At 42.5% G+C, this 15,136-nt stretch overlaps 1 protein-coding gene across 9 annotated transcripts in view; it reads left to right on the top strand.

Moving 5' to 3' along the window:
• PTPRM (protein tyrosine phosphatase receptor type M) overlaps window positions 1-15,136 on the top strand; it is a 726,112-nt gene that overhangs the window by 647,996 nt on the left and 62,980 nt on the right. For all 9 annotated transcript variants that reach the window (XM_045005637.1, XM_045005638.1, XM_045005641.1 and 6 more), the window contains 2 exons: window positions 2,198-2,274; window positions 5,225-5,261. In XM_045005637.1, the coding sequence (XP_044861572.1) occupies window positions 2,198-2,274; window positions 5,225-5,261 (114 nt within the window). The remainder of the gene's footprint in view (window positions 1-2,197; window positions 2,275-5,224; window positions 5,262-15,136) is intronic.

The following is a 15,136-nucleotide window of genomic DNA, read 5'->3' on the forward strand; positions in this document are numbered from 1 at the left end:
CATCGTCATCATCAGCCTATTGGCACATGGGGCAGTGCAAAAGGACTGGTAACCATGCCGACTAGCATCTGTTAGGTCGATCAAGGTCGCCTGGCCCTAATTTTTCCTGGTAGATGGTGCAGTATGGCTGGTAACCGTCCTCATCATAGCAACAGGGGGCTGAGCTCCATCAGCCCCCACCCTTCATGTGTAAAGAAAAGATTCAATTGCCCCTGGACTAGCAGCGCAATGCTGGGCTCCTCTCCTCCACACTTCTTAATGTCCTGTCTGGACTATCATAGCAGCTGGAGGCTGCCTTCCACTCATTTCTCACTAACAAGTCACTGTGTCTTATTCCTGCATTCTTTATTACTTCATCACACAAGTGGGGGGACAATGCTACGGTAGCCCAGGAAGGCTGGGGAAAGAACGGAATCAACAGGTGGGGTTGTTGCAGGAGCACCCCCTGTGAATAGCATACAGCTCATAATTTCTGCTGGATCTGACACAGAGCAGCTGTGCTCTCTGGTTCTATGATACAGTGGTTCTCTAGTACACTTGCCCAAATTCTAGACAGGACTGATTCTATTTTTAGATACCAAAAAGGAGGGATTGACTCAGGGAGTCATTCCCAATTTTGGCTTTTGCGCCCCTGGCTAAGAGCAGCCAGGGGCACTTATGACAGCAACAGATGGTGCAGTGCGAAAGGACTGGTAACCATGATCATCTTTTTTCCAATTTATGGATTGGTAGATGGTACAGTATGGCTGGTAACCATCTCTGCTGTCATGCAAAAGCATGCTGTTGTGTAGCGCTGCTGAATCGCCTCTGTCAGCGGCATCTAGTACACATACGGTGACAGTCACAAAAGGCAAAACAGGCTCCATGATTGCCATGCTATGGCATCTGCCAGGGCAATCCAGGGAAAAAAGCCGCGAAATGCTTGTCTGCCGTTGCTTTCCCAGAGGAAGGAGTGACTGACGACATTTACCCAGAACCACCCGCGACAATGATTTTTGCCCCATCAGGCACTGGGATCTCAACCCGGAAATTCCAAGGGGCGGGGGAGGCTGCGGGAACTATGGGATAGCTACAGAATAGCTACCCACAGTGCAACACTCCAGAAGTCGATGCTAGCCTCGGACCGTGGACGCACACCACCGATTTAATGTTTAGTGTGGCCGCGCGCACTCGATTTTATACAATCTGTTTTACAAAACCGGTTTATGCAAATTCGGAATAGTCCCGTAGTGTAGACGTACCCAGAGTCACAGACCCTCTTTGCTCCAGGGGCACAAGATGGGAAGGAACTAAGGGACTGCCTACTCCCTGACATTCCCTGCCCATTCTCCTACCTTAGCCATCCCTTTCTCACCAACTTGCCCTGGCAGGAGGAGGGAATATGGGACATGAATCGCTGCTCTCCCTGATACTCGTAGCCATAACCCCAGTGAGTCTTCCATTGTCCTGCAGGGTGTTGAGCTTGGGTCCTTCTCCTTTCAGTAGCCATATATTATTTCATTATTTATTTCTTTAGTTCTTAACTACAATAGAGATTCCCCCATACAGAAAGCATTGGGTGCCCTAACAATTACTTATACTAACAACAACATCATGATGACCACCTAATAGCACTACGTACTGAGATACAGGTAACCTCAGTTCAAAAGAAATCATTGAAACAACATATAGAGGGAGTGAAACTAATTTTTATTAACAAATATATATATGATATATTTTTTTAGTCTTGGTTGTTTTGTCTCTTCAAATAATGATTTCCCACAAGACCTTGTTATATGCCTTACATAATCACTATGCACTGATAGCGGGAGAACTTTGCAAATGACTGAGCTTTTGACAATTGAGTGCTGTTAAATGTATTAATGAAAGGCAATTTGACTGTTGCAAAAACTGTTTCACATTCTCCAGGAGGAAAGAGCAGTGATAGCAGTAGTTTGAATATCACATGTATTCAGCTCCAAAATCATTGGGAATTTTGGGGGTCATAAATAATTGAAGTGCAAAGTGGAAAGGTTTTACTGTATATATAACATCTAGTAGCTCATTTTGAGCCAAAACTAAAAGACAGGAAACTTGAAAAGTGCAGACTTTGTAATTTGACTTTAAAGTAATATGTGTTTTTTAAGGATTTCTTTTGGAATGTGACCTTACATTTTGTGAGCAAACTACTTTGTTTTATCTGTTGTTCCCATTTCAGATGATCATTCCCGAGTGAGACTGCAGCCCATTGAAGGAGAAACAAACTCAGATTACATCAATGGAAATTATATTGATGTACGTATACTGATGTAGTAAACAAAGTTAACATCACTGTTCAGCCAAACATGTGGTCCATGTTATTTGTACAATTTATTAACCATTTCTTATAGCTAGCATAGCTGATCACAGTTTTGGCTGCCAAACATTATAGGAAACCACAGTCCTGGGAATCCACATATACAATAAAGAAAAAATAAACCCCCAAATATTTGCCAGTAAGAAAATGAGCTCAGTCATTTCTTGAAACTTCCATACTCTGGAGTGAAATTTTGCCACCAACATTACGTGGCTATTTTGGCTCCTGATGCTTATGTGGACCAAGGAAATGTTATTTATATTGTCTGTCAACAACTTGGCATAATTCCACATTTAAAAGAAAGCTGTTTGCATATTAATGTGACAAAACTCTGTAATTCCTAATGCAGTGATTTGCAATCTCTTGTCATCGCTACACTTTTAAGTCGCCTTCAAAGTATAGTCTGCAGCTGTTAACCAGTACTTCTAATGCAAGCAAGACATTTCATTAAATATGTAGGGTGTTTAATTATTGAAGACTGCTTCTTTGTTCATTCTGCATCATGTTAGCTTAATGTTTTACATTAGAATAAATTCTTTAAGCGACAGCATGTTTTTTGGTTGAAAGGATAAAATCAAAAGTAGAATTGAAAATCAAGAAAAAGTCAACACTGTCTAAAGCCTGAAATCTAGAGATGAAAACTTGAGTAATTTTAATGTTCATGAGGAACACTAGACGTGAGAGTACAGAACAACTGCTGATTCTTAAGCAGCAGCCTACATTCAGTGATTTCTTCTTCCCCAGTGACACCTTTTAATGAAGGTGTCACAGTCTCCGGTTCACACATGTCCACCAGGTATGTCAAGGGAATTTAGTAAAAAAAAATTCTCATACAGTATAGAGCAACCAAATTAATCCTCATTTTTATATAACAATCTTTGGGTTATCTCCTTCTACTGATATTTAGGAGTATGTTTCAAAGGCAGTCAAATTAGCATTATATTTCTACCCTATTCTTTATAGTTTCAGAAATTAACATATTAACCATGAGGTAAAGATAAAAACAGAAACATTTCCATTTAAAAGAGTAATAAAATTGTAGACAGAAATTTGTGTAATAAAAAGTAGAGATGGACCCAAATTGAGGGGTTGGATTGCGATTTCAATTCAAACTTTCCCAAGGTTCAGGGGTGTTCAGACTTCAGGTTCAGGGTTTAGTTGCTTATGTATAATTCAGATTATGCTTTGGATCCAGATCTGAACATCCACAAAATGTGGGGGGGGGGGAGGTTTGGATCACATGCTCTTGTTCAAGACCCTGATTTAATGGCTTCATATCATGTCTTCCTGCTCCTGGGGGGGGGGGGGGAGGCAGAATGGATTTAGTGGAACAACTGTGTGGGCATAAAAGACACTACCAGTGAGGGTTGTAAGGGCATAAAGCTTCCCATTCCTTGGAAGATAGCTGTAATACAAAGCATCAAAGCTGTAGTACAAAGCATCCAAGTTTCTTTGGATCATCAGAAATCAGCAGGCAAAGTGGTCATAAACAGGGAGACACCTTGGTTGCTTATTAGCAAGAAAGTATTCAAGATTCGATTGCAAATGGCAATTTGTCTGTCCTTAGTTTCACAGATGCAGATGTGCAGCCTGTCTCATGCAGGCAGATTGTAACAGATGTCATATCAGAAGAATGGAGTTACAATGGGAATGGCAGCTTCATAGGCATTTGCATGGAAAAGGCTTTGTTTGTATAGTGAGACATTCCCTTGAACTAAATCTCCCAATGCCTGTTTGGTTGGCAATCTGAATGAATCCAACCCAGCAGCTAGTAGATGACGAGAGAAATGCCAACTCTATCCACTTGTAACATTTTCTGTTCTCCAGGGTTCTTCAGGTTACTTCAGTCTTTGTGCCTCACTTCACTCCTTACCCCTAACACACTCTACACTGGCAAGCGGATATGGCGTATGAGCTATAACTTTACATTTCTTCCTTTTGTTACTTGGTGTCATAACTTAACCGTTATTTAACGCTTTTGGTATTAATATTGATATAACTGTCTATAAAACACTAATATCCCCCTACAACCTGTATGTTACCCCCAATGACACAATAACTGACGCTTCAAACACTTTGTATCGTTTATTTTCAAATATTCTATAATGATGTACTGTTACACGCGTTAAATCCTTGGCAATAATCCTATAGCATCAGAAACAAAAATACTATACAAATTCTGTTGTTTCTAGTTTGCGTCCTATCAAGAGCCAATATTCTTTGTTATAAAGAATGCATAAGTTGTTAGTGTTGATTGCTCAGCCAGCATATGATTAAGTTTCTCTTGCCTTCATAGAAAGAAACCGAGAATTACTTTTCAGTGTAATTCCTGTTTAGAGCTGGACAAGCTATTTACACCAAGACATTTCTTCATAGATTTTTACCCTTTTTCTGTTCAGAAATCATTTGTGAACAGACCAGAGGGCACAGAGAACCTCTTTCTTCCCGCCCTAGCGCACTCACACAGCATCCATGCTGACTATAAATCTAGCGATCTCTTAGCTGCTAAGCAGGGGACTAGCATTGCACTCAGCAACACTTCACAGCTCGAGGACTTGGGGATGTGTCCAGGCTACCAAGTGTGCCGAAGTTTATGTTGCTCCTTTTCAGAGAAGCCAGTAAGGAACTTCCAGAACATACTAAGTCTGTCCCCTACCCAGGCACTGCACAAGCCAATAGCTCAGGGACCCTCCAATCCAGACAACATAGTTGCTTCTTGTGCCCCCGCAATATGCCTCTCATTAGAAAGGCCAGAATTTGCCCCTAATATGTAACTTTTATTGTGGTGATATTCAATAGGGTTCTGAACACTAGTCTCTATGACATGACAAGCACACGATGGTGCATTGCACTGCAAACTGACTCAAAACTTTTTTTCCATTTTTTTAGGGTTATCACAGGCCAAATCACTACATTGCTACCCAAGGTAAGCTAATCTCACTTTATATATTGTGACAAAGTTCCTCCTCTACCTTGGTGGGTCCTGCACTTATTGGCAGATTTGCTCACCTCAGTGATCTTTAGGTGCCCTGATTAGCCTGCCTTGATTGACTGCAGGTGTTCTAATCAGCCTGTCTGCCTTAATTGGTTCTAGCAGGTTCCTGATTACTCTAGTGCAGCCCCTGCTCTGGTCACTCAGGGAACAGAAAACTGCTCATCCAGTGACCAGTATATTTGCCCTCTACCAGACTCCTGTACCCCACTGGTTTGGGTCTGTCACAATGTTTATTGCTGGTTGTGTGAACAAAAAACTACAAACATTCTTGTATTATGGTTTATACTCTGTAATACATATTTTTGCCACAATAAATAACAAATACAAAATAACTCTATGAACCCAGATATGGCAAGGAGCTTTAATTCAAACTCTCCAACTTCAAGAGCTTAGTGTCCATTTGTATTTACCTTTGGGTTCAGTAGTTTTGTGTAGAAAAAGAAACAATATCTACCCTTACTTTTGGGGTATGTTACTCAGTAGGACTTGCTAAAGGACAAATAAGTAGTGAAAAAGACGACAGGCAAAATTTTCAAAAGTGCCTAAGTGACATAGGAACCTCCTATCAGAGTTAGGTGCCTAAATATCTTTTAGTATCTGGTCCCTATTGAAAGTCAATAGAACTTAGGCTTCTAAATTAATTAGATTCTTTGGAAAATTTTACCCAGCAAGTTTTAATACAGGACCTAAAGACACACTAAACTTGCAGCACTTTGAAAAGAAAATAGGATTTCTGAAAGTCAGATGGCTTTTTAGCCTATCCTTTAAATGTTTGCTTGTTAAAATCTGACCATTCCTTTTGTTAACGTACAAAAAGATTGTCAATTGTTAACTTTCTTCATAGACATGACTTGCCCATTTTGACACAGTTCTTATTTCTCTTTTGGCCAAGATCAAACCTGGAAAGTTAAGTGAAAAAGTTAAGTCTGCAATGGTCGATTAATTGTCATGGTTTGACAGTCTCTGCTATTGCTCAGAAAAGAGCATTGGATAGAATACATATGAAAACTTAATTACCGTTCCACAGCTGAAAGAAATGTCTCTCCATGTTAAATCTTCTACAGCAGAGGGAGTGATTGGGTATTTACAAAACCTATACTTAATTTCCCCAATACTAATTTCTCCTTACTGTTACTCACACCTTCTTGTCAACTGTCTGTAATGGGCCACTCTCTTACCACTTCAAAAGTTATTTTTCCTCCTTTGGTATCCTGCTGTTAATTGATTTATCTCGTTAGACTGACCTCACACTAGATAAAGCAACCCCCATCCTTTCAAGTATTTATACCTGCTCCTGTATTTTTCACTCCATGCATCTGATGAAGTGGGTTCTAGCCCACGAAAGCTTATGCCCAAATAAATTTGTGAGTCTCTATGGTGCCACAAGGACTCCTTGTTGTTTATGCTCTTTTCAGAGAACCAGCTAGGACAAAAAGGTTTCATTTCCCATGTATTGGATTTAGAAATAAATGTGTATCTTTTTAATGACATACTGTTGAGACAGATGAAGATCAGAGCCAGCCACCTCAAATAAGAGCACTTTCTGTGATTGCAACTGCCACTTGAGCAGCCCAATCTCTGCGGCCTCCAGCGCCTCGCCCTTGGTCTTACCAAAGGGAGGCTATTTCAACTGTTCCCCACCATCTCCCCACTCCCAAACCCGCTATCGCTAGTCCCAAATGTTCTGCTCCTTCACTGCAGCCTCCAGGGCGTGAAATCATTGAGACAAGGTACATCAACTTGACTCCACCCAGAACAGTGTGATCGCCACAGGCCTTAACATCTTAGGGAACCAGGGGAGGCCATTTAACTTGCCACTGCGGCCACCCAACCACAGTGACCCATAGCCCCTAACCTCCCTACCGGTAAACTGGGGAAGGGAAACAAGGATATTTTCTGGTATTGGTTGCTATGGCTAGTTTTTTATACCGCTCTGCAGGAGAGTATAATTGTTCTGTTTATCCTTTAATTTATGCTACTGTTAGTTATTGTCTCTTAAAAATTAAAACAGCAGCAACTATCGTTGGCATTTTATTTGTGGTCCAGAGTATAGTTGCTTTCGGCAAGGGAGCAACTGGAGGGCCTTCCTGGGAGTTCATTACAAACCATTCTGATAATGAGTCATTCTCTGAAGCAATTTTAAATGCTGTTTTACCAGTCATTGCAGTACTTGAATAACAGATACTACACTTGAGACCTTTACTCAATGGGCTTTCAAAGCAGAGACTCAGACAGAAGAATGTGAAAAAAAACTATACAGTTTATTAAATAAAATTGTGGTAAGGTGAATATGGAGTAGCTATAAGTGCTCTTCCATCCCCAAATCCCACCCAATATAGTGGTAAAGAGAAGTAATTAGAGAGTGAGTAGAAAGAACAAAGACAGCAAAAACAAGTCTTTCAAAATTTAAAGAAGAAATTACTATTTAGGTTGCAATCTCTTTGGGGCAGGGACTGTCTTTTTGCTTTGTGACTGTGCAATGCCTAGCACACTGGAGTCCTGGTCCGTGATTGGGGCTCATGGGCGCTGCTGCAATACAAATAAATAAAATTAATGTAAAAAAAATCTTACCAGGAAAAAAAAAAAAAGAGAATAGAGACCAACTTGTTACAAGTTCAAATTGGTTTTGCATTTGGATCTTTGGATCTGTTTTTTTTGTTTTTGGTTTTTTAATGGACGAGATCCTCTAAAATCTGTTTCTCACATGAATTTGGACCAGTTCTCCAGCATCCTAACTTCAAGCCAAAACCTCAGATCTCTAGTGTGATATTTTCTCTTCTTAAAATAATTCAACGGAAGGTGTGGTCTTGATTTTTAACAGTGTTGGCAAACATGCTGAAACCCAGCTTTTACACTGGATTAATTATAATCTTTAAAAGAAATCATAGAGGGAAAAAGGCATTTGCTCCATATATTAAATTTCCTGTTTCTGTTTGTCATTTTCAGTTGTAAATCTGTCACTGAGCATAGCTTTCAGACATAGCCAGAGGTGTTCATATTCTGTCTTGGAACAGTTTTTCTTATAGAAAAGTACAAACACGTGGATGTGATAAAACATTTTGAACTGCGTATTTAATTCTGCGAAGATACTTTACAGCAATCTTAGGAATCTAACCTCCCTCTACACTACATTATCTTTTACAGGAAGATATCATTAAAAAAAGTCAGTTCCATGTCTCTGTGGAGTTAGTTTGATTGATATTTAATTGTCCTAGTATTTTTCTTCAGCTGCATTAAACATATCAAGTGTTAATGAGGAAATATAATTGTATGCAGCTAAAAAGTGGAAAATTTAATCAGTTCATAATAGGCTACCAATCTGGTTTTAACAGAGCTGGGAGTTCCATAATCACCTGTTTATTAGAGTGTTACCATCTTCCATGAGACAATGTGGGTGAGGTAATACCTTTTATTGGGCCAACCAACTTCTGTTGCTGAGAGGGACAAGCTTTCGAGCTACACAGAGCTCTTCTTCAGGTATGGGAAAGGTACTTCGTGTCACAGCTAAATACAAGATTGAACAGATAGTTTAGCATAAGTAGTTAGCACATATTCTAAGGGCCCATTCAAAGTGAAGTGGCCTGTTAACACCCCTGTAGACCATCTTCCATGTTAACCAGAGTTTGGTTTACAGACCCTTATCTTCCATTCTGGAAATGCATACACCAATGCTGCTATTCAGTTGATTAGGAGGCAGATGCATTTTTATAAGAGCTAGCAAATGAAGTGTGTTTTCGTTAATATCCAATCAAGGGAACGTCTTACTGCACTTCAAGTGTAATAAATTCAAAACCTGCAATTTGGATTAGAAAATCAACATCTCTCTCTCTCTCTCTTTTTTTTTCTTCTCTTAATGCCATAACCATAATGGGACTGATGGGCTGAACTTGCCATTAATGAAAACATTTTGTGGTCTGTGTAGTTGGCACCAACAGTTAAATAATGCACTTGGGTCACCTTGATAATAAAGAATCCTTTGTCACAACTCAACACAGTGGGTCATGTAGGGCTAACAAGCAGATGCACCTTAAAAATCACCGCTTGCTTTTTTCCTCCCTCTTTTTTAATATGGATTTAATTTTGTAAAGTTCATTCACAGCAGGCTGTCTGAACTGTACAATTTATTGGAATCTAGCTCTGTTTCCAAGAGATAGATATGCAATGAATTTTCAGTAAATTCTTTTAATATGAGCATAAGGCATAAATTTTTATACAGTATTTTGTCACTCCCATACTACTCAGTTTTCATTTGCCAGTGGACCATATCTGACCCTCATGCGCAGGAAAAAAATTACTATTGATTCCTTCTATTTTGTATTTAATTATTTTCTATCCTGTGAAGTTCATTTAATAAACTTAGTATTAACACAGCTGTTTCTAACAAGTCTCTAGCAAAGGTTTTATAATGTTTCTTCAGCTAAAGCATTAGTATTATATTCTGAATGCCAAATTCATGTTAGTATAGTTCTTCTTCGAGTGCTTATTCATGTCAATTCCAATCAGGTGCGTGCATGCTGCATGCACGACAGCCGAAAGATTTCCCCCCTAGCAGAATCCATAGGGTCGGCCTCGGCGCCTCCTGGAGTCATGCCTTCATGGTGCCCAGTTTAGGTTCCCAGCCGACCCAACCCCCCTTCAGTTCCTTCTTACCGCTGGTGATGGCTGGAACGTCTCTCGCTCTTGCTTCTGCAAGTGCCTTTAGCGGTGTCCCACTGTGATTTGTATATAATTAGTTTTCTTAGTTAGTATTAGTAGTGTTAGACGTCGTTTCTCTAAGTTTCCATTACAGGGATGCCCCCCACATTTCGTTCCCCAACACCAGGGCACTCCTCAGTCGCCAGGGTTCAAAGCTTGTAAAGTCTGCGGTAAATTGATGCCAAAAAGTGACCCGCACACTTCTTGTTTAAAGTGCCTTGGTGAGAGTCACCAAAAGGACAAGTGCCGCATTTGTAAGGGGTTTCATCCAAGGACTCTTAAGGATCGCGAGCAGAGACTCAGAATTATCCTCATGGAGGCAGCCCTCCGCCACAGTCCAACCCTCCGATCACTGCACACTCCACCACTTGTATATCTCTTCCTCTTAGGTGTTGTGGCTTTGAGCCTCCCAGCACTGGCAGCTCTTCCTCCTCAGCATTTGGGTCTGTTGCTCTCTACTGTTGCCAGTACAGTACACTAGTTCTTGACCTCTCTAAACTAGGTCCTGGGTGTGGATGGAACATTGTCTACTGCTGAGGTGGACTTTTTAGTTTGTGAGTTATGATGGGAGCTTTATATCACTGAAAGGGGGAAATTCCTACTGTGTATTGTAAACAGTGGCAGCCATTAACAAGTCAACATTTATCAACAGTTACCATGCAGTGGTATCTGAGAGTAGCAGAGTTTTTCCCATTTTGTACTTAAAATCAGAGATAACAGTAATAACTGTGTGAGAGCTGTTGATGTTTTAATGGTTTCCTGATTAGTCTAGTCCTTGTGCTAATAATCTAGTGTGGTGGTTTTGTACACACTCTAGAGGATCAAATGCTCCCCCCCCCCACACCCTTCTTCCTCTTAGTTGCAGAAAGCCCTAAATGTGGAACCTCTGACAAACCATGAGTACACTGTGACAAGGTGATCTGCCCCTTTAAGAGTCAGGGAGCAGCCAGCCCTGTTCTGGAGAGAAGCCCAGCAGGCAGGTTCTGTGAACCAGCTGACCCTGCTGAACAGCATCTAGTGATTGACTGAGTCTGATGATTCCCAGCTGAAGGATATAAATGAGGGTCCCAGCTCCACAAGGGAGCCTCGTAGGAGAGCACGGGAAGTGCACCTTCCTGTGGCTGAAACAGAAGGCTATAAGAAGAAAGCCAGGCCCTGTGGACCCTCCTTGGCTGGGAATAGGGTTGCCAACCCTCCAGGATTGGCCTGGAGTCTCCCGGAATTGGCATTGATCTCCCAGTGGTCACTGAAAGCAATCCAGGACATTTTAATAGGATATTTTAAGAAAATGACATTACGTCGTGTTGGGGGGGAAATCCCAGAATAGCTTCAGTCAGAGTTTGCAACACTAGCTGGGAAAAGTCTGAGGTCATTCAACTACTGGAGGCCAAAGGGCCCCTTAAACTCAATTGAGAACAGGACTGTTGCTTTTTGTTATTGTTCTATATTTCTTTTTGTTTATGTGTTGAAAAATAAACAGAGCCCTCAGATAAAGGCTACAAACAGAACTCGGCATGGTTGATTGTTTGCCCCAGGCTGAGGATTAGACCTACCAGCCTATAGAAACCAGCAGTGCCTTTCTTCAGCTCAGTATCTGTGGTCAGGATGGATTATTAGCATGGGAGGAAAGTAGCCAAGGAATCCATCCCTAGGTAGATGCACGAACTTTAGCGCCCCCAAGCATATGGGCCCAAGAGGCTTCAGGAACCCATGTAAAATGTGGATAACAATACTTCTATGATCACCTTTTAGAGATAGTGTGAAAACTTAAAACGCTTTTTAAAAGTGCTTTGAAGATGTGAACAAGCTACAAAAGTGCTAAATATTAATAATTGATTTTATATTTGTGAGGAATGAGTTTCCTGGTCTCAAACATGCTGTTTCTTTTATTTGATTGCTGGTGTTTGGCTCATGTGATATTGATGCAGTACAGTTAGTGAAAGCAAAAGCAGACCCTCCTGTGAAGAACAATAAGAAGTTGGAGGAGTGCATATGTCCTGGCAATATTTATAGATCCCTGATTCAACATCATCATGTTGGCTTTATTTCTCTGTTGTGAAGCCAACCTAGAATACTGAAGAAAGATTCTTACATATGAACTTACTCCATGCCAGAATTGTGTAGAGAAATATACAAGATCTAACTCTGTTGACTAGGAGGAAGCAGCTTTTCAGCTGAAAGCAATGAGACTGTTTTGTCATGTGATTTACACAGAGGGAGATGATTCAAGGCTCTGGGAAAATACTGTTACAGAAACAAGAAAAATATTTTTGTGAGAAGTAAAATATTTTAAAATGAGACTATATGCCGGTTTTTGCAGGCAGATAATTTACTTTTATAACTTCCTGAAAATCTAGATCAGGGGTCGGCAACCTGCGGCACGCGAGCCGATTTTGAGCAGCACGCAGCCGCCTGCCGCAGTCCTGGCCCCCAGCCCCACTCAGCCCCCCCGCCCACCGCTCTCCCCTGCGGGGGCAGGAGGCAGAAGCTTGGTTCTGCGGCAACCAAGCTTCTCCCTCCCCCGCTTCTTCCCCCAGAGTGGTGCTTTCTTGCCCCACCCCCTCTCCTTCCCTGCGCCAATCAGCTGATGGCCCTAGCAAGGGGGAGGGGGGAAGAGCAGCAGCGTGCACGCAGTTCCCTAGAGGGGACAGAAAGAGGTAGCGACGGAGCCTTGGGGAAAGGGGTGGAACAGGGCACATCCCTTCCAGCCCCCTGTCATGAGCCGCTCAGGGCAGGGGGCTGGGAGCACCCCTATGGGCCGAGCACCCCAGCCCTCTGCCCTGACCCCCTCCACTGTCTTCTGTCCTACACCCCCCAGCCCTCTGCCCTGACCCTTGAACCCCCACACACCCCCAGCCTTCCACCCTGCACCCCCCACATACCCCCCAGCCTTCTGCCCTGACCCTTGAACCCCCACACCCCCCCAGCCTTCTGCCCTGCACCCCCCACACACCCCCAGCCTTCTGCCCTGCACCCCCCACATACCCCCCAGCCTTTTGCCCTGACCCTTGAACCCCCACACACACCCAGCCTTCTGCCCTGCACCCCCCACATACCCCCCAGCCTTGTGCCCTGACCCTTGAACCCCCACACACCCCCAGCCTTCTGCCCTGCACCCCCCACACACCCCCAGCCTTCTGCCCTGCACCCCCACATACCCCCAGCCTTCTGCCCTGACTCCCCCTACACACTCAGCTTTCTGCCCTGCAGCCCCCATACCCCCCAGCCCTCTGTCCTGACCCTTGAACCCCCCTCACACACAGCCTTGTGCCCTGCACCCCCCAAGCCCTCTGTCCTGAACCCCCCCACACCCAACACACACAGCCTTCTGCTCTGCATCCCCACAGCCCCATCCCTCTGCCCTGACCCTTGACCCCCCCACACACCCAGCCTTCTGCCGTACACCCCCCACACACCCCAGCCCTCATCCCTGAACCTCCACTACCCCAGCCTTCCACCCTGAACCCCCTCCCCCAGCCCTCTGCCCTGACCCCTGAAACCTCCCCCCCCCAGGTCTGGGGTCCCGGCCGCAGGCCCTGCTCAGCCCACAGCCAGCCTAGGTGAACAGAACCCCAGGCTGGCAGCGAGCTGAGCAGGCTGGCGGCATAAGATCAGCATTTTAATTTAATTTTAAATGACGCTTCTTAAACATTTTGAAAACCTTGTTTACTTTACATACAATAGTTTAGTTATATATTATAGACTTATAGAAAGAGACCTTCTAAAATGTTAAAATGTGTGACTGGCACGTGAAACCTTACATTGGAGTGAATAAATGAAGACTCGGCACACCACTGCTGAAAGGTTGCCGACCCCTGATCTAGATAGTGAGCATGTTGGTCTTATGAGACAAGGCCCAAATAAACTTTAAAAAACAAAATCCTTGGCAGACTGTGCTTCTTGGTTCAGAAGCTTCTCAAATCCCTAGTGGACTAGTGCATGTCCTCTTTTTGGCTGAAAGTTTTGTCCAGGGAAGAACTGTATACAGTGTGGAAATTTAGGAATTTGTACTACTCTAGATGTGTCCATGATTTTTCTGAGTGTGTTTCTTGGAAAAAATTGTCTGATTATTTGGTTCCCCTCCTGGCTGAAGAATGCTGCCCTATCTTGGGATTGATGAGGGAAGGGATGGAAAACTCTTGGTGCTGTACTACTAATGTGCCTATCAGTCATTGTGTTAGGGCACAGAAAGGAGTAGAGAAAGATAGCTTGTGCAGAAATCATAAGCTCAAAACTTCTGCTTCCCCGCTGTGTTCTCTAGGACCTCTCTGAATCCTAGTTTCCAGCCAGGCTTCAGCAGTCTAAAGGAAGCCTGGCACTTGATGTGAGGAGGCCTTTGGTCACCTCATTTCCTGAAAAACAACAGTTCACTGAGTTCAAAAACAAAATGTATTTCCTTTCCCAACAACAAATACAACAGTTTTTCTGAACCTGAATCCAAGCCTTTGAAACCTATCTTCTTTTTTTTTTTTAATTCTGCAACTTTCCATGCAATTACATTCTTCCCAAGTTGTGATAACCACCGGCAGATATAGTACTTTGGGTGACATCAAAACACTGCTTTTGTATAGGCTGATTGGATTAACGTTGCATCAAGAAATACATCTGCATTATGTCTTCTGTGCAGTTGCATGTTGAGATGAAGGCTTTGTAGAGATTCCCTCTGCAGCTACTAAGTGTCATTCCTGGGCAGGTATGCTCATTTAGTATTTTCTGTATAAGATAATACTATCCAGGCTACACAATTAGAATGGTTCCCCTTATTTAAACTCCCAGCACAAGTTTAAGAAACATGTCACCTGAACACATAGTACACAGATTTTGACTACATTCATTCACAGTGTATTCTTTTGGGAAAAAAATATAAGAAACAAATAGCCAGAATGAAATCATATTGTTGAGTTAAAGAAAAGTAATTATAAGAATTAAGGGATAATTATATGCTTGATTCAACCAGCTGAATAAATTAAAACAAAAAAGAACAAAAGAAAAGAAAACTCTTGTTGTATTGTCCATTCCCCAACAAACCCTTCACTGTCGGGGGGACAAAATGACCTTAAAGCTCACATCCATTGTTAATATCGATGAGTCTCCATTACATGATGGTACTA

This window comes from Mauremys mutica, chromosome 2 (genome assembly GCF_020497125.1).
Source record: "Mauremys mutica isolate MM-2020 ecotype Southern chromosome 2, ASM2049712v1, whole genome shotgun sequence".
Classification (NCBI taxonomy): Eukaryota; Metazoa; Chordata; order Testudines; family Geoemydidae; genus Mauremys; species Mauremys mutica.